This window comes from Pleurodeles waltl, chromosome 12 (assembly GCF_031143425.1).
Source record: "Pleurodeles waltl isolate 20211129_DDA chromosome 12, aPleWal1.hap1.20221129, whole genome shotgun sequence".
Lineage (NCBI taxonomy): Eukaryota > Metazoa > Chordata > Amphibia > Caudata > Salamandridae > Pleurodeles > Pleurodeles waltl.
The window spans coordinates 335,934,763-335,958,997 of record NC_090451.1 but is presented as its reverse complement, the minus strand read 5'-3'; the positions used below and the strand labels follow the sequence as shown (position 1 = coordinate 335,958,997).

General features: G+C 40.4%; 1 protein-coding gene across 1 annotated transcript in view; it reads right to left on the bottom strand.

Annotated features, from left to right (window-relative positions):
• LOC138267494 (transcription initiation factor TFIID subunit 4-like) overlaps positions 1–24,235 on the bottom strand; it is a 1,241,721-nt gene that overhangs the window by 1,102,171 nt on the left and 115,315 nt on the right. Inside the window, exons 4-5 of the mRNA XM_069216487.1 lie at positions 22,593–22,826; positions 985–1,107 (exon numbers count right to left, since the gene is read on the bottom strand). Coding sequence (XP_069072588.1) covers positions 985–1,107; positions 22,593–22,826 — 357 coding nt within the window. The remainder of the gene's footprint in view (positions 1–984; positions 1,108–22,592; positions 22,827–24,235) is intronic.

Genomic DNA, 24,235 nt, shown 5'->3' with positions numbered 1-24,235 from the left:
ATACCGTGGAAAGAGAAAGAAAAGAGAACCGAAGGTCGAACCGAAACAGAGTCAAACAGAGAGCAAAGGCACACAAGTCCGAACCCGATGCAGAGAGAAAACAATCTAACAACAGAGTTGATGCACCATACGTTTTATCACCAAGAGGAGGAGTCACTTGATCTCATGAATCGAAAGACTTCTTTGAAGAAAAATAACTTGCACAACTCTCGACCCTACATTAGATGGCAGGGGTATACAGAGCATGTGTATCTAGAGCCACACATGCACATGCCATTGAGCATTCAATTTCATCAACTTGATGGTCGTTCTGACTGGCAACTTAATTTTAATATTTTCACCAGAACAAGATTTATATTCAGTAAAACATTATCTAGTTCCCCTCACATAGGCATACATGCTGCATTCATGCATAAAAATGAAGATACCGTGGTGGACATGTGTGTTCACCATTTTTCTTGCCCTTCAAAATATTTCAATAGCCACTGTAGCATTCTCACTCGCAAAATATGTAACAGGTAATATCAACTAGCTGATAAAAGGGTTTAAAACATGTCTATGATTGCTTAATTTCTTTAAGATGTCTCTTTGTTACACCTGTAGAACTACCTTTACAATTGTGCTGCAGATTCTGACAATAGTCTAAACAGAGGAACCTCTAAAGCAAACCTGTAGGTGTAACCCAGAAAAAAACACACACAAAAAAAGAAAAGTGGTATATGTGCAACCCTGTCCAAAATATTATGTTAATCTACATTGCTCAAAGTTATTTTCTTTTACATCACAGTTCTTGCTACATATTCATCGTAGTAAGAACTGGGACAAAAAGGAAGAGGTAGTAATGGAGAATCATTCTTTAAGTTTGCACAGTACACAAAACCAATTATGTTATATGAATTTAAAAGATAACATACAAATGTATTCTAAATTCAATCATTTTAAATTTGATGTACTAATAATTTTAAAGAAATTAAGATAATTTACCAACAAATCCTGGACAAGGCTCTTCACATTTCTCGAAGTTTCTGGCGAAGGGGAATTATGAGATGCCAGTTTTATGAGAGTGGCTAAGAAATTTTTGCATTTCTTCACATTTTCATGCACTTCCTAAAAGAAAATGAAAACAAATGGCACAGAGAATGTTTTTTCAGTTATATGCAATAGGGCAGTCAAGGCAGAACACAAATGAATACCAAATAGAGTAAACATATGGGTCTGTTTAGAGATGATACTTAATAAAACATACAGCAAATGGAGCTATAGAGGCAGATCAAACAGAGGGAAGGAGTACCTCTGATCATCCAAATGGATTAACTTTTTGCACTTTGGAAGCACAAAATGACAACTGTTTTTGGTATGGTTCAGGGAAGCCACAGGCCTGGAAGCAAGCAGGGGGCCTCAGTCCAAAATTTCTTTAGTTAGGCACCCTGCCCAGATGGGCAACAAACAGAGAAGCTATTTTAAGATGGTCAGCAAACACAGGCTCCTTTTTAAGATGGGCTCCTAGCTTGAGTACCACTTCAAAAGTTCTGAGGTCAGCCTCTTCCTGCTGGGTGCCTCCTCCTTAGAGTCTATCCCGTTCCTGCAAGGTGGTTCCTGTTCAGAGACCAGTCCCTTCCTTTAAAGAGTTTACTATTCTAACAAACTATAAAGAGCCTCTGATCTGTGTACCAGTGTGCTGCGATCCACAGATTGTGCCTAACTGTTGGACACTTCACTCACACCCTGACAACCTAGCCACATTTCCAGTCCTGCCACCCTGGTTCTCCTCTGCTTCTGTCTGTCTGGCTCAGCCCAAAGTCCTTTTAGGTATAGTCCTGATTTATCCAAATCAGGAAATGTGAGACTTGCAAGAAGAATTCCCTCATTTCGGAACTGGCACCTTGGACGTCTATTTGTTGATCTGGCGTTGTCAGGCACAACGTTCCAGAAGGCATTCTAACTGCAACCGGTATTACACTCTGGAGAAAGAAAGTAGCTTCCAGAGGAGGACACCCATTCCTCACAGCATGTAAGAAAGAAACTAAGGACCAACCTCTACATTCAGCTCTCTGCAGCTCCAACTTTAACAGACATTGCCTGTAGGAAGTTGGTTCTGTATATACCATCTCAAAGTGAGAAATAGTGTGCACAGAGTCCAAGGGTTCCCCTTAGAGGTAAGATAGTGTCAAAATTAGATAATTCTAATGCTCTATTTTGTGGTAGTGTGGTTGAGCAGTAGGGTTATCAGAGGGTAGTGTTAAGCATTTGTTGTACACACACAAGCAATAAATGAACACCACACACTCAAAGACTTACTCCAGGCCAATAGGTTTTTATATAGAAAAATATATTTTCTTAATTTATTTTAAGAACCACGAGTTCAAGATTTGAAGTAAATACATAAAATGCAAGGTACTCCACACAGGTAAGTTAGGAACTCTGAGTTAAAGCAATAACATAGTGAGTTTTTGTTAAAATGGCAATAAGCTATTTTAAAAGTAGACAGTGCAAAAATCAACAGTTCCTGGGGGAGTTAAGTATTGGTTAGATTGTGAGGTAAGTAAGACACTTACAAGTCTCAGTTCCTGGGCATAGGCAGCCCACTGTTGGGGGTTCAGGGTAACCCCAAAGTTACCACACCAGCAGCTCAGGGCCGGTCAGGTGCAGAGGTCAAAGAGGTGCCCAAAACACACAGGCGCTCATGGAGAACAGGGGTGCTCCGGTTCCAGTTTGCCAGCAGGTAAGAACCCGCGTCCTCGGGGGGCAGACCAGGGGGGGGGGTTTGTAGAGCACTGGGGGGGACACAAGTAGGCACAAAAAACACACCCTCAGAGGCACAAGGGCGGCCGGGTGCAATGGAGGGACCCGGGGGTCACTCTAGCGGTGCAGGCAGGCACGGGGGGCTTCTTGGGCCAGCCTCCACCTGGGCTAGGCAGAGGGTCGCCTAGGGGGTTACTCCTGCACTGAGGTTCAGTTCCTTCCGGTCCTGGGGGCTGCGGGTGCAGTGCTTGGTCCAGACGTCGGGTCCCCTGTTACAGGCAGTCGCGGTCAGGGGGTGCCTCTGGATTCTCTCAGCATGCGTCACTGTGGGGTCGTCTCGGACTACTCATGAGGTTGCAGTCGCCGGGGAGTCCTCCCTGTGGTGTTGGTTCTCTGGATCTCGAGCCGGGGGCGTTGTGTGCAGAGTGTGAAGTCTCACGCTTCTGGCGGGAAGAGTGAGTTCTTTAAAAGTTGTTTGTTTGTTGCAAAGATGTTGCTGTAGTTGCGCAGAGCCGCTGCTCACGGAGGTTTCTTGGTCCTGGGGGTCAGGGCAGTCCTCTGAGGCTTCAGAGGTCCCGGTCCCTGTTAGATGCGTCGCTGGTTGCAGGTTCTCGACTCAGGAGACAGGCTGGTAGGGCTGGGGCCAGAGCAGTTGTCGTCCGTCGTCACTGCAGGCTTGTAGGTCAGCAGTCCTTCTTTGTAGTTCAGGTTGCAGGAATCTGATTTCCTGGGTTTTGTGGTGCCCTTAAATACTAAATGTAGGGGTGTGTTTAGGTCTGGGAGGGCAGTAGCCAATGGCTACTGTCTTGGAGGGTGGCTCCACCCTCTTTGTGCCTCTTCCCTGAGGGGAGGGGGCACATCCCTAATCCTATTGGGGGAATCCTCCAAACGTAAGATGGAGGATTTCTAAAGGCGGGGGGGGGGGTCACCTCAGCTCAGGACACCTTAGGGGTGGTCCTGACTGGTGGGTGACTGCTCCTTGTTTTTCTCATTATCTCCTCCAGCCTTGCCACCAAAAGTGAGGGCAGTGGCCGGAGGGGCGGGCAGCTCCACTATCTGAGATGCCCTGGTGCGCTGTAAAAAAAAGGGGTGAGCCTTTGAGGCTCACCGCCAGGTGTTACAGTTCCTGCAGGGGGAGGTGAGAAGCACCTTCACCCAGTACAGGCTTTGTTTCTGGCCACAGAATGACAAAGGCACTCTCCCCATGTGGCCAGCAACTCGTCTGGTTTGTGGCAGGAACTGGTCAGTCTAACACTAGTAGTCAGATTGGTATTCAGGGGCATCTCTAAGATGCCCTCTGGGTGCATTTTACAATAAATTCCACACTGGCATCAGTGTTCATTTATTGCGCTGAGAAGTTTGATACCAAACTTCCCAGATTTCAGTGTAGCCATTATGGAACTGTGGAGTTCGTGTTTGACAAACTCCCAGACCTTATACTCTTATGGCTACCCTGCACTTACAATGTCTAAGGTTTTGCTTAGACACTGTAGGGGCATAGTGCTCATGTACACATGCCCTCACTTGTGGAATATAGTGCACCCTGCCTTAGGGATGTGAGGTCTGCTAGAGGGATGACTTACCTATGTCACAGGCAGAGTGAGGTTGGCATGGCACTCTGAGGGGACTACCATGTTGATGTAGTCTTTTTCTCCCCACCAGCACACACAAGCTGTGAGGCAGTGTGGATGTGCTGAGTGAGGGGTCCCCAGGGTGGCATAAGACATGATGAAGCCCTTAGAGACCTTCCCTGGCATCAGGGCCCTTGGTACTTGGGACTTATCTGAGTTCCAGGGTTGTGCCAATTGTGGAAACAAAGGTACAGATTAGGGAAAGAACACTGGTGCGGGGGCCTAGTTAGCAGGGTCCCAGCACACTTTCAATCAAAACTTAGCATCAGCAAAGGCAAAAAGTCAGGGGTAACCATGCCAAGGAGGCATTTCCTTACATTGCCAAATGGAGAAGGGTCTTATTTTTCTGAGGCAGTGATTGTGTCCATATTCTACCTATTTCAATGAATACTACTGGATTCCCAGTAATTTGATATAATTTACTCTGGTCTTCCAATTGTTAAATGGTCCTACGTCTAGCAGATTAAGTGGTCCCTCATTACTCAAGAGTCTCAAATGTTCTTGTTGATCACTAACTTGCCACAGACCAATTGAATCCATTCTTGAATAGATTGCCATCCAATCTAACTTTAGTACAGGAATTCTGCTTGTAGACCTTGAGTGTCTAACGTTCCTGTGCCCCAAGTAAAACAAAAAATTACACCTCTATGCTAAACTCCTTAACAGTAAGCTAAGATCATTTGGTTCACTTTCTTACCTTATAACGATGTCCAAGATCACAATAATAACACAAAAGAAATGTGGCTCCCCCCTCAGGAGAAGGGGGAACAAATGGAATAATCATATTTATCATGGATACGTTTCAGAACGTCTAATGTTTCCAAAAGCTAAACAAAGCAAATACTTGAGTTTGAGGGTTTGCATTCAGTCCACGAAAATAGGACCTTATCTCTTGGTTATCTTTAAAGGGCTAGCTCAGGAAGTTGAGATTTCATCTTCATGGAAGGAAGAACGATTTAAAAAAGAAAATACTTTTTGCCAACGATGCATTTTTATTTTTATTATTTACCAATCCAAGATAGAGGATGCCACTTAGAGCAGCAAATAAAAATACAAATAAAAATAATTTGCACTTGCTGAAACTACTTTTCTGAAAGCGGAGCAGCCCAGCAGCAAATGGCTGCTGGGCTGATGCAAGATCTATTGGGTTTGCCTTTTTTTAGATCTCTTATATGGTATGGTACGGATCTCTCTTCGCATAGTATAGTATAATATGGTTTGGTCTGTCACTGTATAGCAAGCAAGGTTTAGTATTGCCTGTTTTGTACAGTATGGTCTGGCTTGTTGTTATAAGGTATGGTATGGTACAATATGGGCTTATTGTATAGTATGGTATGGCCGGTCATTGTATAGAATGGTAAGGTTACGTTACAGTATGATATGGTCCATCATTGTATACCATGGTATGACATGGCCTGTCATTGTTTAGTATGGTACGCTATGGCTCGTTATTGAACAGTATGACATATTATTGTATAGAATGTATGGTATGGTTTGGCATGTTATTGTATAGTATGGTATGGTATGGCCTGCCATTGTATAGTATGGGAGAGGGTGTGGTATGGTACAATCTGTCATTGTATGGTGCAAAGGAAATTTTGAGTGAAGAAAAAAATGCAATTAACAAGTAGAAACAAAATGTAGGCCTCTGACAAAAAATTATATTTTAAAAGCAAGTGAGAGCACTAAGCTTTCACAGTTACATACTATAAGTTTGAAAGCCTGCAGAATGCATTTTTTTTTTTTTTTACAAATTCTGACCTAGTTCAACAATGTGAATTGTTAATATTCAGTACAGTGTGCTCACTAGAAAAATGAATGACAATAGAAAATGTTAGCTTTCGACATTCCCATAAAGCGTAGTTTTCATACAATATAATAATGTGATAAAATGTTCAGTTTAATTTCTGTAGAATGTTTGCTACGAACAATGGTACAACTAATTTAGAATGAAAAAGAGAACAGTAACAATATAAGCTCATAGAGTAATGCAGAGGCCTAAACATGAACTGTAGTTGTCTTATGGGAAAGTGAATGGTGAGAACTCATCTGTGACTTACCAAATGTTTCTCATAATGTTTCATTCTGAAGTTTAATATCTGTGAGACATTGCCTCTTGACTGCTTAGACGACAGAAGCTTTTCTGTTCCCATGATGACACTGCAAGCTGATTGGATGAGCTTACTGAAGTCTGTAACAATCTGTTTCAACTACAGATATGAAAATATTATAAATGTGCATGGTCCTAGAGTACGCAGGATTCTCTTTTTGCAGACCCTTCCAGACTCCCTCCATAACCCTTTGCAGATGCTTTTCAGATTCATTCTCAGTCTCTTTCGTTTACTCTGACTAAATCTATGCTGCTCTGAGATTCTACTGATTTTCTTGATCCTCCCTTTATGGGATGTTCTGCCTTGATTAATAAATTAGAGATTTAAGGCTAAAAGCTGCAAGCTTTCACCTCTTGATTTAGAGCTCTTTATGGGTTCTAACTAATGCTTTTTTCTCATTCTACAACTTACAACAGAGACTTTTCTTTGTTCGAACGTGCTTTGTGCTCTGATATTATTTGTAGTGATTATTAATTGAATAATTATTTTGATGAATAATAAAGATTTACTTGCTAAAAGATAAAAGATTTTAAATAAAGTTCTGAAACAAAAACCAACTCTCATCATTGACTCCCAAAGATTGAAATTAAAAACTGTGATGATTAGTTGATTTGATTTACAGCTTCTGATTAATTCTTACTTATGTCCAAAGTCTTTCGGCCTGGACCAAGTAACAAGAGAGACTGCCGATTTGAAGAGAGGGTAAGATTTATACCGTAAACCAAACATTTATTTAAAGGTGACCACTCCACCAACTTTGATAGCAGAGGATGGCTTACGTAATGAGAAAGTGGAGCTGTGGTAATTAAAATTCGTCCCAAGACAGAAAAATGCCCACGTCTTATTAGCCAAACTTCAAAAATCATGAACTGAAGTTTTCTAAGGTGATTGTTGAAATGGAGGTGTATCAGTAGAGTTATACGTCAAAATGGAAACTGATTAGTGTGGTTTTACACAAGTATTGGCATATGTGTGTTGAACATATTATTGAAGATTGTCAGAAATGGGGTCTCTAGTTGGCAGTTGTGTGCACCCTGTCCAAGTAGGGTCACTCATTCTAGTCAGGATAAAGGAGCCATACAGCTAAATTGGCCCCTGTTCACCCCTCTTGGTACGAGCAGTCAGGTTTCTCTCAGAGGCAATATGTAAAGTGTGTGTGTGTGTGTGTGTGTGTGTGTGTGTGTGTGTGTGTGTGTGTACATACAAACACAGTGAAAACACCACAAAAGTACTCCAGTTTAGAAAAACAGCCAATATTTATCTGAGTAAAACAAGTCCAAAATGACAAAATCTAACATACACAAGTAAAGGTAAGAATTTTCAAAGATTAAATATTAGTAAAGCGCTTAGAACCACAATAGATCAAACTGGGGCTATCACAGCATCTTGACAGTCAGTACTAACAGCACTTGTGAGGGAATGCGGGCCTGTCCTGGAGTCGCATGGACCCCAAGTAGAGTACCTTGAGAAATGATGAGGAAACAAAGACATTGTACGGAATCAAGTAGGTGGTGCGTGACTGGAGCCAGTGCGGCACTGGTTCCTTACTGCTACCGGGATGGTGAGGTGGCGGTTCCTTACCGCTAGGCAAGGGAGGTGAGGTGTCTGTCCCTTACAGTTGCAGGGGAGGTGATGTGGCGTCGGTGGCGAAGCACCTGTTCCTTACGACAAGGAGGGGGTCAATGAATCTAGCAGGTCAAGAGGTGAGGCGTCAACTTTGCGGTGTTACAATCACACCACGGGGCTAAGGCTGCTGCAGTGGATTCGCAGTCAGGTCTCATGGACGTCGGTGCCATGGCACTTGGGACACACCCTGTGGTGGGACTTCGGAGACGCTGCGGTGGCGTCAGGCCTGTGTTGCAGGTTGTGGCTGTTGTACTCTGGGGGGACCATGGCTGCGATGCAGGTGCGGGGAAGAGTGGGAGGCTTGCCCCAGTTCAGAAGTCACTCTGGAGTCAATGCAGTTTCTTCTTGGTTGCACCAGAGCTCGTGTCCAAGGGCCCAGGAACTGGATTTGGCATACATAGTGCACATCACTAGGGACCTACTAGTATATCAAATATGCCAATCATGAAGAAACCAATCACCAATACATTTTAGACAGAGAGCATATGCACTTTAGCACTCGTTGGCAGTGATAAAGTGCCCAGAGTCCTAAAGCTAACAAAAACAGATCAGAAAAAATAGGAGAAAGGAGGCAGAAAATGTGGGGATAGCCCTACAAAAAGGGTCAGGTCCAACACTTATGAATAGCACATGCTTATGCGATTTTGTTGAAGAAGTTAAAGAGGTTATTGGGCTAAGCAGTTCAAGATCCTAAGATAGATTAAGAGTTGACTTATGGTTTTCTTGCCTGCTAATGATTTGTGGTGCAGGTCACGAGACGTCATTGACTGCACTTTTGAGAGAGGAACAGGAACTATATATTGGGACCCTACTAACAGTGGTCAATGTTAGTGGAACCTGATGCACATGGGTGACACTGCATTGATTTTTAGGTGATTTCCTGCTGGTCCATATTTCATTGGTTGGGTCTAAACTCTTTTTGATTAAGAAAAGTCGGGGATGTAAAAACTTGATTTTTCCTGTTGTTAAATTGTTCGTTTTCTTTTCTTTAGAAGGGGTAGACAAAGACTTATTTTATGTTGCTTAGAACAGTAGAATTATAGCTTTGCGTGAAAATTAAGAAATTGTAAAGGAGGGTGAGCCCCTGCAAGGAGCAGGTTAAGTCATATTGTACAGCCTGGTCAGTTGGCGTGAAACGCTGCACAGAGATTGGTTTAGCTGCATGAAGAGACGCATCGAGATAGGTTGGTTAGTGAACGGGGCGCCCTGAGATTGGGAGGCGGGCTTACTGAAAACTGACATATACGGAACAGAATCAAAACACTGAAGATTTATATTTTGTTGTTCGCAATTTGTTGATTTAAATGCGAAATCATTAAACTGTGCAAAGTTATTAGAATTTTAATGTGATGTGACTACCGCAGTACGGGAGGGTGAAGACGCACCTACTGAAGGAATGTCTGCTTGTCATATGACTGAGGAAGGGTTATACACATGTATGGCTTAGTCAATGGTGCAAAGTCACTAACAAAGTGGGTCAATTGAGCTTTCCTAGATGGAGTACATTTGATATAAGAGTTATAAACAGACTTCGAGAAACAATTTGTGATATGAAGCCTCCTCCCAGACCTACACAGTTTGAAGCACTGAGTGCTTGGGAGAAGACAGCTTGCACTAGGTATAACGAGAAATACCAAAGATGGACAAAAAGAGCTATGAGAAATTACTCACATACAATTTGGGATGAGCAACAGCAAAGATGGGAACTAAATTATATCCTGAAATTACAAATGAGAAAATAATTAACAATCTGAAAAACACGAGAAACACAAAAACAAAAAAGATTAAAGGGGAGAACATGAAAAAAGATGAAATGAAAACAGACACTGCTACTGGTTCAGAAGGTATTTTGGAATAGTTATTGGCTGTACGTCCACCAACTCATGTGGGTCCTGTGATAAATACTGATGGAATGACAACTAATTTGACAGTAGCTACAGCCCCTTTACCAATGACCCAGCCTGTTACACTACAGCATGTTGTAGCACTGCCTGTGATGACACTGCCCATTGTGACACAGCCTATTATAGCTAATAGTGTGTCAACCCAAGTTGAGACTGTACAGGCAGTGATGCCTACAAGTGTTAGTGCGCCCATTGTGAATGTGCCAGCACGTATTGCAATATGACAAATTGAATAAATACATAAATATGAAGCAGATCTTTCAAAAAGCATACCACTGTGAAAAGTTCCAGGGTATATTTGGAGGATGAATCATTTGAGTCAATGTGTTCTTCAGGAATGCAATTGTTTTTCATTGCATCAGTGAAATACATTTGCAGATGGAGTGAGTTTGAAAAATTCAACAGGAAATGAAAGAGTGAGTGCAGGAATATTAAGAGAATTTGTTGAAAGTGTTTCAGCAGCATACAGGTCAAATGTACCCAGAGCCGAATGATATGGGATTCTTTATTTCTATGTCTGTTCTCTGACTGAGACCAAAGATTAGTCAAAACATACAACAGAGTGTGATTTGTTGCATTCTGAAATATCCCAAGTACTGTAGTGAGGAACGGAGATGAAGCAGAAAAAGCTTAATGAAAAGTTTATGCGGGCACAAACGACAACGGCACAGAAAGGTTTTCAGAATCAGTCACTTGCAGCGAATGTTGGGGCAATGCAAGGTACAAGTTATCAGAATGAAAGGAGTTGGGTTTCAAGCTGGATTGCAAGGTGCTCAAGGAAGTATGGTTGTTTCACAAGGTAGAGGTCGACGAGTTCAGACTGGTCCCAATTCAGGAGTAGACGTTGCAACGTTGAAGAAAATTACTCCTTGTCACTTCTGTAACAAGATCCGGCATTGGAAGATTAACATAGATAGAATGAATGTTAATAATCAAATACAAGGAGGGAATCAAGTGCAGATGCAAAGTGCCTTTTCAACAAATGCAAGTGCCAATGCACCCTCAAGTTCCTAAGATGCAAGTCCCACAACCTCCATGGTTCAACAGAACGTGGGAATTCTTACAACTGATATGAGTCAAATGCCCTGAGTAAATAAAAATTCATTTCATTCACAGAACCAGAAAGCATTCCAGCAGTTTGCTATAATGGAAAGTGAGAGCTTTTACTCTAATACATCACAATGACTGTGCTGGGGAGGCGACACAGGTTATGTGCTTGCCGCAGTCTTAGAGGTAGTCCGGAGTGGACCATTTGTAGAAGGAGAGGTAAATGGCCACCAAGTGCAATTTCTTATTGACAAAGGTGGTACCTGTTCCACTGTTAGAACAGCAGAAGTCCCAGACCTATTCCTATCAAGTAAGAAGATCCAAGTTGTAAGTGTTACAAATAAACAGATTACAAATCCAGTTTCAAAAAATAGGTCAATTTGAAAACAATCTCCAGTTTGTTGTGTGTGACTTAATTCCTGTAAAACTTCTAGTATACGATTTGTTGTGCAAGTTAAGTTGCACATTTTATTGCAAACCAGAAGGAGTGGAATTTCAAACCCCTGATAAGGATGTGGAATTTAAGCTAGCTCAATAAAGATACTGTAAGGCTTTTCTCAATGAGAACTGTAGAGGAATTGCCCCCTGAATTGAGAGAAAGTGTGAATCCAGAAGTATGGGATTTCACAGAGAAAGACATCTGGCTAAACAAAGGTGTATAACCAGTCTGTACTACAGTCAAGCTTTATGCAATTTTTCAGAGAACACCAACATATCATTTGATCCCAGAGGTAGTGAGAAAAATAAAACAAATAACTGAGGGCATGCTGAAGGAAGGGATCTTGAGTGAAATAGTAGGGGTCCTTCTAACTCAATGATTAGAGGCTTACAGAAGCCCGAGGAAAAAATTAAAATAGTTCAGGATTTGAGAAAAAGTAATTAAATAGTAATCCTATGTTGTTCCATTGCACCAAATCCAGCCACCATACTATATCGAATTCCATGCACAGCATAAATCTAATGGCCCTGACTAAGAGGCAATTCAGGGGTCATGTGTATCCTATATACAGCTAGATTTGAATTACATGGAGCAAACTGACAGTCTATTAAACAAGAGTTTTTCGTACAGCAGACATGCTGCACTAACATTTTAAAAGGTGCTATCATACGTGATAATGAAGAAAATAGCAGCTCAGTGAATTAAAATATTTCCCTAGACTTATATAATTTGAAACCAGTTAAACATTACAGTTAGGTCGAGTGGATTATTAAACTCACTAGGCCTGCAGGTCTAATAATATTTGTATGATTTTTCGAGGCCTGCCCATTACACAACACTTCCATGGCCCCACACATTTAGATAGGGATGCAACAGTGAGATCCTTTAGACAGAACCGGTTTAACCTCAGATTTAGGATGCATGCGGAGGATCTATGTCACCGCTAACATGCCAACAGAGGAATGTAGGAAAAAGAACACCAGTTACACTGAGTCAAATGGCCCTTTGAACAGATGCAGATGGACTTCATCGAGATGCCCATTTCTAACGGGCTTAGAAGCGTCCTGGTTACAGTGTGCATTTTCTCTCGATGGGTGGAAGCCTACCCAACAAGGCGAAATGACAGTTTTGATGTAGCTAAACTGCTGTTAAGAGAGCTGGTACTGAGGTACGGAAAGCTAGTTTCTCTGGAATTAGATATAGGGACTCACTTTAACAGTGAGATTCTTAAGATGCTGTGAATAGCAATTCAAGGGGAGTAGAAATAGCACTGTAACTATTGACCAGAAGCTTCTGGAATAGGCGAGCAAATAAATGCAACAATAAAGTCTTGACTGGCAGAGGTTTGAGCATCCACTTCACTGAAATGGTCTGATGTTTTGCCGTTCGTGCTGACAAGCCTTTTCAAGTACACACGACAGGAAGACAGGTTTATCTCCTCATGAAATTCTGATGGGAAGAGCCATGAGATTGCCTGCTGTACTTGCAAATGCACTTGTGAACTTAAGAGATTACATGGTACTTGATTAATGCAAAAGATTGGCTGATGTGGTGCATTCTGTTTTTTTTGCAGGTTGAAGCTGTCACTGCAACATATACATCAATAGCAGAGCCACAAGTTAAACCCGGGGACTGGGTAATCATCAGGAAGTATGTGAGAAAGTCCTGTCTGTGGACAAGGAGGAAAGGCCCCTACCAGGTGATTTTTATCACGAGCACTGCTGTTAAATGTGCCAAAGTACCAAGCTGGGTGCATGCTTTGCATATCTAGAGAACAAGAGATCCATATGAAGAAATAGTGTTCTATGAGCCAGAAACAAGAACATTAGTGACTGTACCACTGCAAACTGTGCAAGTCAAGTCGCACAAGTACAAGAAGCAAACCCACAAGTGGAACAACAGTAAGAAGAAAAGGGGTGAAGAGCTGCAGACAGGTGAAGAAATCCAATTCTCCGATATCTCACAGAGTGGCACTGGAGGTCTTGGTAAAGAAGAAGGAGAAGCAATAACTCAGCCTGAAGTGACAGTTGAGATATCTTCAGGTCAACAAGAAGATATAGGAGCAGGAACAGTTACTGAATCAATACCAAGAAGAGACGCCCTTAATGCTAAAATCCCCCAAAACCTACAGTCAAAAGATATTTAAACCAAGTGTGTCAGTTGGATCGATATCACCAATAATTTCTGAGGAGACAGACAAGTGGCATATATTACACAGAAGGTCCAAAAGAGCAACAGTACCTTGTTAGAGATATTCAGCACCTGAATGGATTACTAAATGAGCCAAGTGCTAAATATCCCAATATCAGATTTGCTTGGCTGGAGCAAAGAATTACCTGAGCCACCTTGAAGTTGTTTGAATTTAGTTTAGAAACGTTGCTGAAAATTCATTTAATGAACTGTGCTAGTAAGCTGAAATAAAAACTGATATGTTGCTAAGCAAAAAGAATAAAGAAGGTGTACCTAGGCCTAAGGCTGCAGTAGAAGTGTAGGGATAACATTTTAGAAGAACACTGATTAGGGTTAAGGAAGACTATACAAAGATTGCTGTAAATACATTTGCAAGAAAACTAACAGCATTACAAAGAACAGAAGGAAAATAAAGACTACTTGGGAAAATAAGTAAATTGAAAGCAAAGAATTAACACTTACTGCTACACTTATCGTTTTAAAAAGATCTCACTTTAGATAAAGGTGTGTTATAACTACAGCTGGATGCAAGATTGTTATGGGTATTGCATTTTCATCTGTGGTTTTGTTAGCTATAGCATTGTCATTAGTAATACACTGTACACCAGAGAAAGAGAAATCTGTATTTTCATTCACTAACACGACATCTGTTCCTGATCTAGATAAGGATGAGTTGAAAGCCTCATTTGTGTATTACATGAAAGAAGATTATTAAACAAATGTTTATTCTAGATCAGTTCAACAATATACACAAGCTTTAGATGCAAAGGATTGTTGTGTGTGCCTACTTACCTGTATTGGCTGACAAGGAGGTGGCATACCATCAAATTCCTCTTTCATATGCTATTACATGCAGTATTTTACTTAGTTTAGTTTATAGGCAACAACACTTTGAATATTAATATGCTAACTTTGACATGATTCTTTCAAAAGGTACCTTTACAGAAGAGCATGAATGTACATACACAATGAAAAGAAACTGATTTAGCTAGCCATTATTTTAGACCTTTTCTACCTATAGACACTGCAAAGGCATACAAGAATAATCTAACCAGCTTAGTGAGCACGCTAGAGAAAACATTTATTATGATGTTAGAAGAAAGGAGAACACATTTTGCATGCACTACTAAGAATGTTGTGAATAATGTTTGGGAAAAGGAAGATGAATTCAGAAGAAAAATATTATATCCAAAGTTAAATTTAGAGGGGGGACAAAAGGGTAAAGTATGTGTTTTTAGAAGAAGAATTCAAAATAGAAAGGGACCATTAGGGAATAGTTATTGTGAGCACACATTTGAGTTATCAGGAGGTGCATGACAAATTTTACAGGGAGACAATCCAACTATACCTGGAGTTTATTTTATTTGAGGACAGAATGCATACTTCAGATTACCAGCTGGTTGGAAGGATATCTTATCTAGTTTTGTTATTTCCAAAAATGTACCATGCACATAGTTTAGATGCTTTGAAAATGACACCTGCACACAGATACACAAGTAGCTTAAGTGAAAAAACACAATTAGTGGGAGACTTATTTGGAGCAATTATTCCAGCAGTAGGAGTGATGCTAAATGACGAAAATATTAAAAAAACATTCAACAGTAGTGGACAAACTGTCAACCAATAAGTATATCTGGAGCATTATTCGTGGCTAACACAGAATTAGTAGCTGTTAGATCAATGGTAATACAAAATAGGTATGCTTTAACCATTTTACTTGCAGAAAAGGGTGGAGTCTGCAAAATATTAAAGGTTGAAAATTGTTATACATACATACCTGATGACAGTGGGAAAATTGTAGACTATGCAAGGAACAGTTCAGACATAAAACTTGATTTGTCACAGTCAGAAACCACTAGCATTGTAAAATGTTTCACAAAGGGAGTTTCTGCCATAGACAATTAGATTGTAACAGCAGGAAGAATCCTCAAAGCTATATTAGTAATTATATTAATTGTTGTGTGGAGCCTCCCACCTGGTATGATGGTTGATCAGTATGTTCTCAACTTTTTTAGGGAACTTCATAATGAATTTACTGCTAGTGTGAGGTACGGCCCGGGGAGGGGGGAGATGACAACTGCTGTCAATTTGGAGAGGGTAGCAAGCCAGGACTGTGTTTTGGCCCCAATCGTTTTCTCATTATACATCAATGGCCTACGTATATGTTTTAGAACTTACATTGGACTGCTTCCGTGATAGGGATTGCAGCATCCCTACTTTAGTTTATGTTTAAGATATTGACCTCATAGCCAGGCCTGCCATCGGGCTACAGCGTTTGCAGGACCGCTTTTGTAAGTTCATGGAGGGTCTGGATCTGAAGGTGAATCAAGCCAAGGCACACCATGGTTGACTTCATAGTCAATGGCAAAGTTAGCTCTGTCCCCACATTTACCTATTTAGGAATTCTTTTTGATAAACGTCTTGCGTGGGGTCCCTCAAAAATATGAAGACCTGTGGCCTTTTCTAAGGTTGGGGAGGCAGTTTTTAGTTTTGCCAACAGCATTGGATGTAAGCCAGTCAGGGAACCTCTGTATATACAGGGAGCCAAATGCTGTGCCATTGCCTCTTACAGGGCTGGGGTGTGGGGCATTAGTGATCAAGCTGGATTGGAAAGAACCGAGAATGGCTTTGTCAAAAAGTTACTCGCTTTGCCTAAAAGCTCCAGCTCCTTTATCTGCCATTCTGAAGTGCGGCTAGGGTACATCAATGATTTAATTAAAATACAGCCCCTCCTCTTGTGGCTAAGGAACTGGACTAGGAGCCAAACTTCAACCGGGCCATGCTCAATGAATTTTTAAAACTTGATTGATCATTAGGTATCCCTTGGATTACATACATTCACAACATCTCCCTTAGCTTGGTACATGAAGATCTTTCTTCTCACCCTGGAGCCTAAAACCAAGCTCTTTAAATTCTCTGAAAAGGGAATTCTTGGCTAGTTGTCTGGATCTAAGCATGAAGGGAGAGGCAGACAAGCCAACTGTCCAGTCTTACATGGGTATCTCCATAAATAATGGCATTGCAACATATTTCGTTTGGGTGAGCAGTCAGCATCATAGATTTCTGTTAGCCAGATCTTGACTGAACATGGTGCACTTTTTGGCTGCTATCCACTTAAAGGGTCCTTACTTTCCAACTTTACCCATTTGCCCCTGTGATGACTGCTTGCGCAAAGCAGAATGCACTATGTTTTTGGTATGTTTTATTCTGTTTTAAGGATGAGTCACCTTTTACCCCTCTTAAAGCACTACTATACGGTACTGCATAACTATTTTGACTTATTTGCAAGCATTAACTACTGTAAAGATTTGCTTCCTAACTGCTGCTTTTATTCAATGCACCATTAAGCAAAGGGCCACTGTAGTTCTGTACTTTATTTTTCTTTTAATCTTTTCTTTGACTTTTATTCTGTAAGGTTTTATAAATTTTGTGATGCAAAGATGATGTACTTTTATTGCTATTATGGTTTATTGGTTAACTGTGGTATGTACTGTGCTTTTATGCTGATTCTTAGGGTTTAATTTGACCAAATAAAGTTATTCTGACTGACGGAACTGTTGTAGTTTGATACCTGACTTCTTTAGGAGTTTACAAAGCTATCACAATTGTACTGCAAAAGAAAAAGAACAGTTGAGAGTGAACTTCTATGTTTTCTGGGAATTATTTTATGATGGTTAGAAACAATCAATCAGAGGGGAGAGAATGCATGGGCATTTTTGTTTAATGAAAATTAATGCAATTAACATGTCGAAATTACATGTAGGCCTCAGACGAAAAGCTACATTTTAAAAGCAATTGAGAGCACTAGGCTTTCACATTTACATAGATTTAGTCTGAAAGGTGGCAGAATGCATTTTTGTTTTCTTTTTACAAACCCTGACCTAGTTCAACAATGTGAAATGTTAATGTTCAATAAAGTTGAACGTTAGAAAAATGAATGACAATAGAAAAATGTTAGATTTCAACCTTTCTATAAGCATAGTTTTCATTAAATGTAATACTGTGTTAAAAGGTTTAGTTTAATATCTGTAGAATGTTTGATATGAACAATGGTACAGTTAGTTTACAAACGGTGAGAACCTTATGAGCTCATAAACTAATGCAGAGGCCTAACCAAGAACTGCAGTAGTCTTACAGTAAGTAAATGGTGAAAACTCATCTGTGACTTACAAAATGTTTCACATAATGTTTCATTCTAAAGTTTAATATCTGAGACATTGTCTCTTCACTACTCTTAACTACTTATACAATGGAAGCTTTCATGTTCCCATGAGGACACCACAAGCTGATTGGAAAAGCAGACTGAAGACTGCAACAACTTGTTTCAACTTTTGGTGTGAAAATATTACAAATGTTCAAGTTCCTAGAGCATGCAGGATATTCTCTTTGCAGACCCTTCCAGGCTCCCTGCAAAGCCCTTTGCAGACGCTTCTCAGATTCATTCTGAGAGTTCCTTTCATTGTCTGAGTCTGAATCTAAGCAGATCTGAGTCTACTGAGTTTTCTGAAACTCTCTTCATGGGATGTTCTGCCTAAATTAGTATTTGAGATTTAATGCTAAAAGCTTCATGCTTTCATCTCTCGATTAAGAGCTCTTTATGGGTTCTAACATTTCTCTCATTCTCCAATCTTAGAATAGGGACTTTTCCTTTACGGAACGCGCTTTTTGCAAAAGCTCTGAAACTCACACCAAGTCTCATCATTGACTCCCAAAATTAACATTGAAAACTGTGATGATTAGTTGATTTGACTTACGTCTTCTGAATATTTCTTACTTACGTCCAAGGTCTTTTGGCTAGGGCCCAGTAACAGTGGGGACTGCTGACTTGATGAGTTGCTAAGATTTATACAGTAAACAAAATATTTATTTAAACGTCCCCACTCCACCAATGGTATGGTATTGCATGGTGTGGCCAGTTGTGGTATGGTATGTCATTGTATAGTATGGTATTGTATGATGTGGCCTGGAATCTTATAGAATGGTATGGTTTGATATTGTACAGAATGGTCTGCTACTGTAAAGTATGGCATGAGCGGTCATTTAATAGTATAATGTGATATATGATATGATAAGGCCTGTAATTGTCTAGTATGGTACTGTCGGTCACTGAATAGAAAAGTATGGCATGATTTGGCTTGGCCTGTTACTGTGTGATATAGTATGTCACAAAAAGCTTCCTGTGGCTAGTGTTAGCGCAGAGAAGAAGAACAGCAGACAAATGTGCAGTGACGGGACAGAGTTCCATGGCTACAGTGTTAGTGCATAGAAGAGAAGCTGCAGAGTAACACGGTCGCATAAACTGCTTGAATAAAAGGGTCAAATTGTACGTTTTAAAAAAAAGGAAATGCTTTTAAACATTAAATAGGTCAGGGGCTACAGAGTAGCCCTGTAGGATACAAAAGCACTATTAAAGTAAAGATCACATTTGGAAAACAAACAAAATGCTCTTAAACATGAAATACACCTGCTACTAAAGTTTCACCCTGCCGCTGTAAACATTAAATAAATCTGTGGCTATAGTGTCAAAGGCCCCCAATCAGAGGGAGAGCACGGGAAGGACACCAATAAAGACACTTAACAGTACTTGGGCCATGCTCCATCAAAAAGACGAATACATGAACAGAGAAAGTGAAACTGCCATGCAGTGACCAATGAGAAGCAAGGCAAAAAGAGAGTGGCGTTGAAGCCAGACAGTTGTAAGTAATTGATTTGATCTAAATACACTTTAAGTTAACAAGAATTGTGCAGTGAGAACGCATATGGGGCCTCAGGCAAGGCCCAAAAAATTAACCACAAGGGTAGGAAGAGCTACCAGGGATGGGATGTGGGAATCGGCACAGGAAAACAAGAAGAACTAGGTTTGGAAAGGGGGGGGGGGCACAACAGAGGACAAGCTTTAGGTCGGGAGGATAATAAGTAAAACAAAAAATAAAATTTGAAAAAAGTGGGGGAAGAAGTAGCAACGCAAAGAGGGTGTGAGCGGTCGATCAAACATGAGAAGCAAAACATAACAGAAAGAACAAGGGGTGTGTAATAAGTACACAAGAGAGAGCAAGAAACAGATGCACTCTCATGGAGTTCTTAAAAAAGAAAAAACTAACTAACTTTTAGTAGTGGAAGGATTCAAGTGAGTCAATAAAAATGGATGGTAAACAATCAATGCTCCAGCGGAGAGACAAACGTACAAAGAGAATGTCAAGTCATTGAATAAGCAAGCAGATGAGTGACATTCAGGCCAAACAACAGTAAGAAATGGGTGGGTTCCAAGCCCCTTTAAGTTTCTAGTTTGGTCCTTAAGAAGTCTTTTGCAAACAGACTGCCAAAAGCTGTCTCTATGCAAGACTTTAAAAGGAAAAAATGATATTACTTTCAACTACTGCCCAAATGTGCTTACTGAATCTACTATTTATATTTGGTAAAGTGTTGCTTAACTGTATTCATTTTTAGGACTGATGCTTAAAACACTAGAGCTCGGCTATGACATTACAATAGGAAGGGAGTAACCCCTTTCCAGCTCTTCCAGTTTACAATCTCCAAATGGGCCCACCTAAGAAAGAAAGATTGGTATTCAATTCTAAGTGCATGCGGGTACAATTTTTGCCACCTACCTATCTGTTTTCCTTTACAAGTGAGAGGATGGATAAATATCCTGGTGTTATATTGTTTTTGATGGCTAAAACTACCATTGATACAAAGGGAGTTTCTCGAAAGAATAGTATATATGATTCACACCCTTTATTAGAATAAAGGTGGTCGATTAGCAGACATGCTCCCTCTCTGTCCTTTATTCTCCAGGACATGATGTTACACTAGTTTATGGTCTGAGAATCTTAATGATGGACTACATCAAGTTCATTCTTCTAGGAATGCTTTCCACCACAGAGAAAACATGTTTAAAAAAAAAAAAGAACTGGAATGGTCACCAGTTCAGATTACAGGAGGTGACAAACATCTTTATAAAAAAATAAGAAAAATAACTCCTACCTTTCAAAGGGGATGTAATTAAGAACCAGACACCTAACAGCATTGAATAAAAGCAAAAAACAATAACAAGCCACATGCTAGCATCAAAAAGGTAGCAATGTTCTGGGATCCTTTTTCTCTGAGTAAAAAAAAATAAAAAAAAATAAAAAAACTGACAAATTTCTGTGCACAATAGGTACGTGCAGTTTCTAAAACAGAAGCATTATTACCTGATCTCCTTGATCCCATTAAAAAAAAACTGGAGTACTCTTATCAGTCAATCGTATTTTAATATGGCTGAATTAATTTTACTTACCATTATAAAAAAGACATATGTTGCCTCCTACTGCCTTGTTTTTATTTACTATACTATTTTCAAAAATTAAAATCAACTCATTTAAAACGTTTTATGAGATCCCACACATGCAGTGATAATCCCTTCTGTATGAAAATCATAGAATTCCATGATGGACAGCGTATGCTGCAAATGGAAACCAGAAAAGGGTTGGCTCACTAACACTAAAATCATTTTACAGTGTTTTTGGAGAACCGTACCTGGTGCAGATTTAGATAGGCTAATGCTTCAAATTATCACTTATGCTGTGAAAGCATTACTTAAGAGTCCATTAGTTGACTTTTTCTATATTCTTTTTGTCTTTCTGCACAGTCTCTGGCCTCTTTTTGAGGTCGAGCTTACCAGTTTGATTGAGAAAGACATACTGTGGGCTTACAAAGAACATACAGAGCCTTGCATACTGCCCACTGAATGCCATTGGTTGGCTTTCCTGTCAATCTTCTTTGCCCACTTCTTAGTTATGTGCCAGCTTTTCAATCATATGTTTGCCCCTCCCATGGAGGAGTCTCTTTACCAACTCTCTTGATTGGCTGGCTTCCATGTTTTCACTGCTTGCTTGTTTTCTTAAGGTTATGTACTCCATGTGTTTCCCAGCTATCTCCCTTGTGCAATTCTCTCTCCCTGCGTTCACTGTATGCGACTCCTGCTCCCCTAACCCTTGTATACTTTACCCCATTGCTTTCTTGCCTGTGTACTTTACCCATGCCTGCTCCACGCTGCTCTCGCCCATTGCTTTTCTCTCGATTCCTGGCTTGTGTTCCATCCCCCTCCAATGCCCTCCTCTCTCATCTGGTGCTTCTCCTCTCCACCCTCTTTCTCCATGTCCTTCCCCCACCAGTGCTTGACGGGGAAGAAGAAAAAAAACTTTTTGTGCTACCTAATTTTCTTTTTTATTTACTGATCCAACTCAGTAAATTTAAGTTTCTTTAAAAAAAATCATGTCATTTTGTAGGTGCTCGCAAGTGTGGTAGACTTGTCTGCAAAATTATGCAACTACCACATCATAGTGTCTTTTTTTTAAGTCTGATGTCTTTAGCAATGCTGCACAGCATGGATAAAAACCACTGGCAAAGCCAATCAGTCTCAAAGGCGAGACTCACTGGCTTTGACACAGCTTTTTCAGAAAACATCAATGGAGGAGCAGAACGAAACAACAATGTATTCAACCTAGTTTTGAAGCCACAGCAATATCTTTCTACGAGAAACAGATGTCATTTTTACTTCTAATGACTGCCCGCTAGTAGATTTCAGGGCGGCACTTGCAAACATAACAAAAGACAGCACAATGAAAAATTGCGGTCTTATTTAATTTTGTTATGCTTATTCGATTGCAAATTCAAATGATTACATGCAAAATAAAACATGTAAAAAAATAACAAAACAGGTTTCTCCTTCAAACGTGCACACATGTAATTACTTTAATAGTTTGGCCTCTGACGTTCGGCTTAATTCCCCAGGCTATGAACTGTGAAACTTCTCCAAAAAGAAGAGCCAGCCATGGAACTAAGACTTGAAAGACCATACCAGCAACACACACAATTGAGATTAAGCTCGCCCTTCACACATTTTAGAACAAACACTCACCTGCACTATTAGTGTAGTTCCAGGAACAGGTGAACCGGGGATGACCTGTGGTTGCAGTGGTATCTGAGCAGTAGCATGAGGTGGAGGTGGAAAGCTAGGCAGACCTGTGGGCTGTTTTGGGCTTGAGACTGGAGTTAGCCCTCCTGTAATCACTGTAGGCTGTTGAGGTCCAGGTTTTCCTCCTGCTGCAGCTCCTCTAAACACATTCTGGCCACCAGTGGTTGTCATGGATACCTTTATACAAATAATTGTATTTTTTAATCATCACAAAGGAAACAAAATATTTGGTAACAAACTGATCCCCAAACCCCACAGGGTCCAATCCTACATCAGAGAGGATGTATGTAATGCTCCCCCCTACCAGGCCAAATACTTGCGTTGACCACAGCCAACCTCTACAGCCCCCGCCCCCGCACCTCTGCTCGCATTTACGACCTGCTCAGAGCAGACTCACGTTGCTAATCCCAAATTTGTGGGATTATCTCGGAATAGGCGGATTTACGAGCCTGAATCTTAAACTGCAGCAACCTGGTATCTTCGCACAACTTGCAAATGACCCACAACTCTAGAGATGTTTTGTGACTTTGAGAGAGCGTAGTTTAAACATTACCTATTTTAGATGTGAAATGCTTATATTTAACAATGCTGCATTAATAATATTATTCATTGAAACGTATTTTAAACAAGGAGAATTTTTCACATGCATAAACTAATGTCGACTGTAAGAATTAATTGCTTGTATTATGACTAACTGAAAACATTAGCACGTATAAAGACTGCATTTTATTAGAATCCATACATCTTAAATTAGCGTGAGTTGAAAACTAGCTGTGTAGCTCTCATATTAAAGCGTATTTTTCTGTTTCTCCAGTGTGCTGACTTGCAAAAGGCCATGACCCAGCAGTTGTTCTTTTCTTCGCTTATTTGCAACAATGCTAATTTTTCTCATCCGCATGTTGCAGCTTTAGTATAAAAATTATAAACTTTGCAACAATTATGGACACTTTCAAGGACATTGAATCACGAAAAAGAGAACTCTTGACCCGAAGAGTGTGCCAGAAAATGAAGTAACCCCGGATGTGCCACCTACGAAAAACGTCAATTATGAAGACCAAATAGAAGAATGAAAAGTATCATAGAATGACAAATGCATTACTTAATGTATAATTTGATAGGCTACAGATAGTGGCATGTAGTGACTGTCCAATAGAAGTTTGGGGGAATGTATTTCGAAAAAGGGATAAAAACTCATGACACAGGAGACTCGAGAGACTGAGGTAGGGAATATATCGATTGCATCCAGAAACTCTGTCACTCTATTTGGTGATCTGAGACTTAGACAAAACCATCTTCACCCATAGACTGCCCCATTACACTTTCTTCCTTATGAGGGAAGTGTCCCCTGCCCTTAGATTAGATAGACTGACAGCGATCTAACTGATGTCCTGAAGACGAAGACTGATCCTGTATGCTGACCTATTTCGAGGAGGGCAATTATACTGTTGCTAATGGAAATTCATTTGTTTGCCTTTTCTTTCTAGGTACCAACTGCTGTGTATTTTTGATAAGAGACCTTAGTTAGATGTTTTCCAAATTGATGTTCTAAATTGTTTTGCATGAAGCCCAACATGCTAATGCTAATT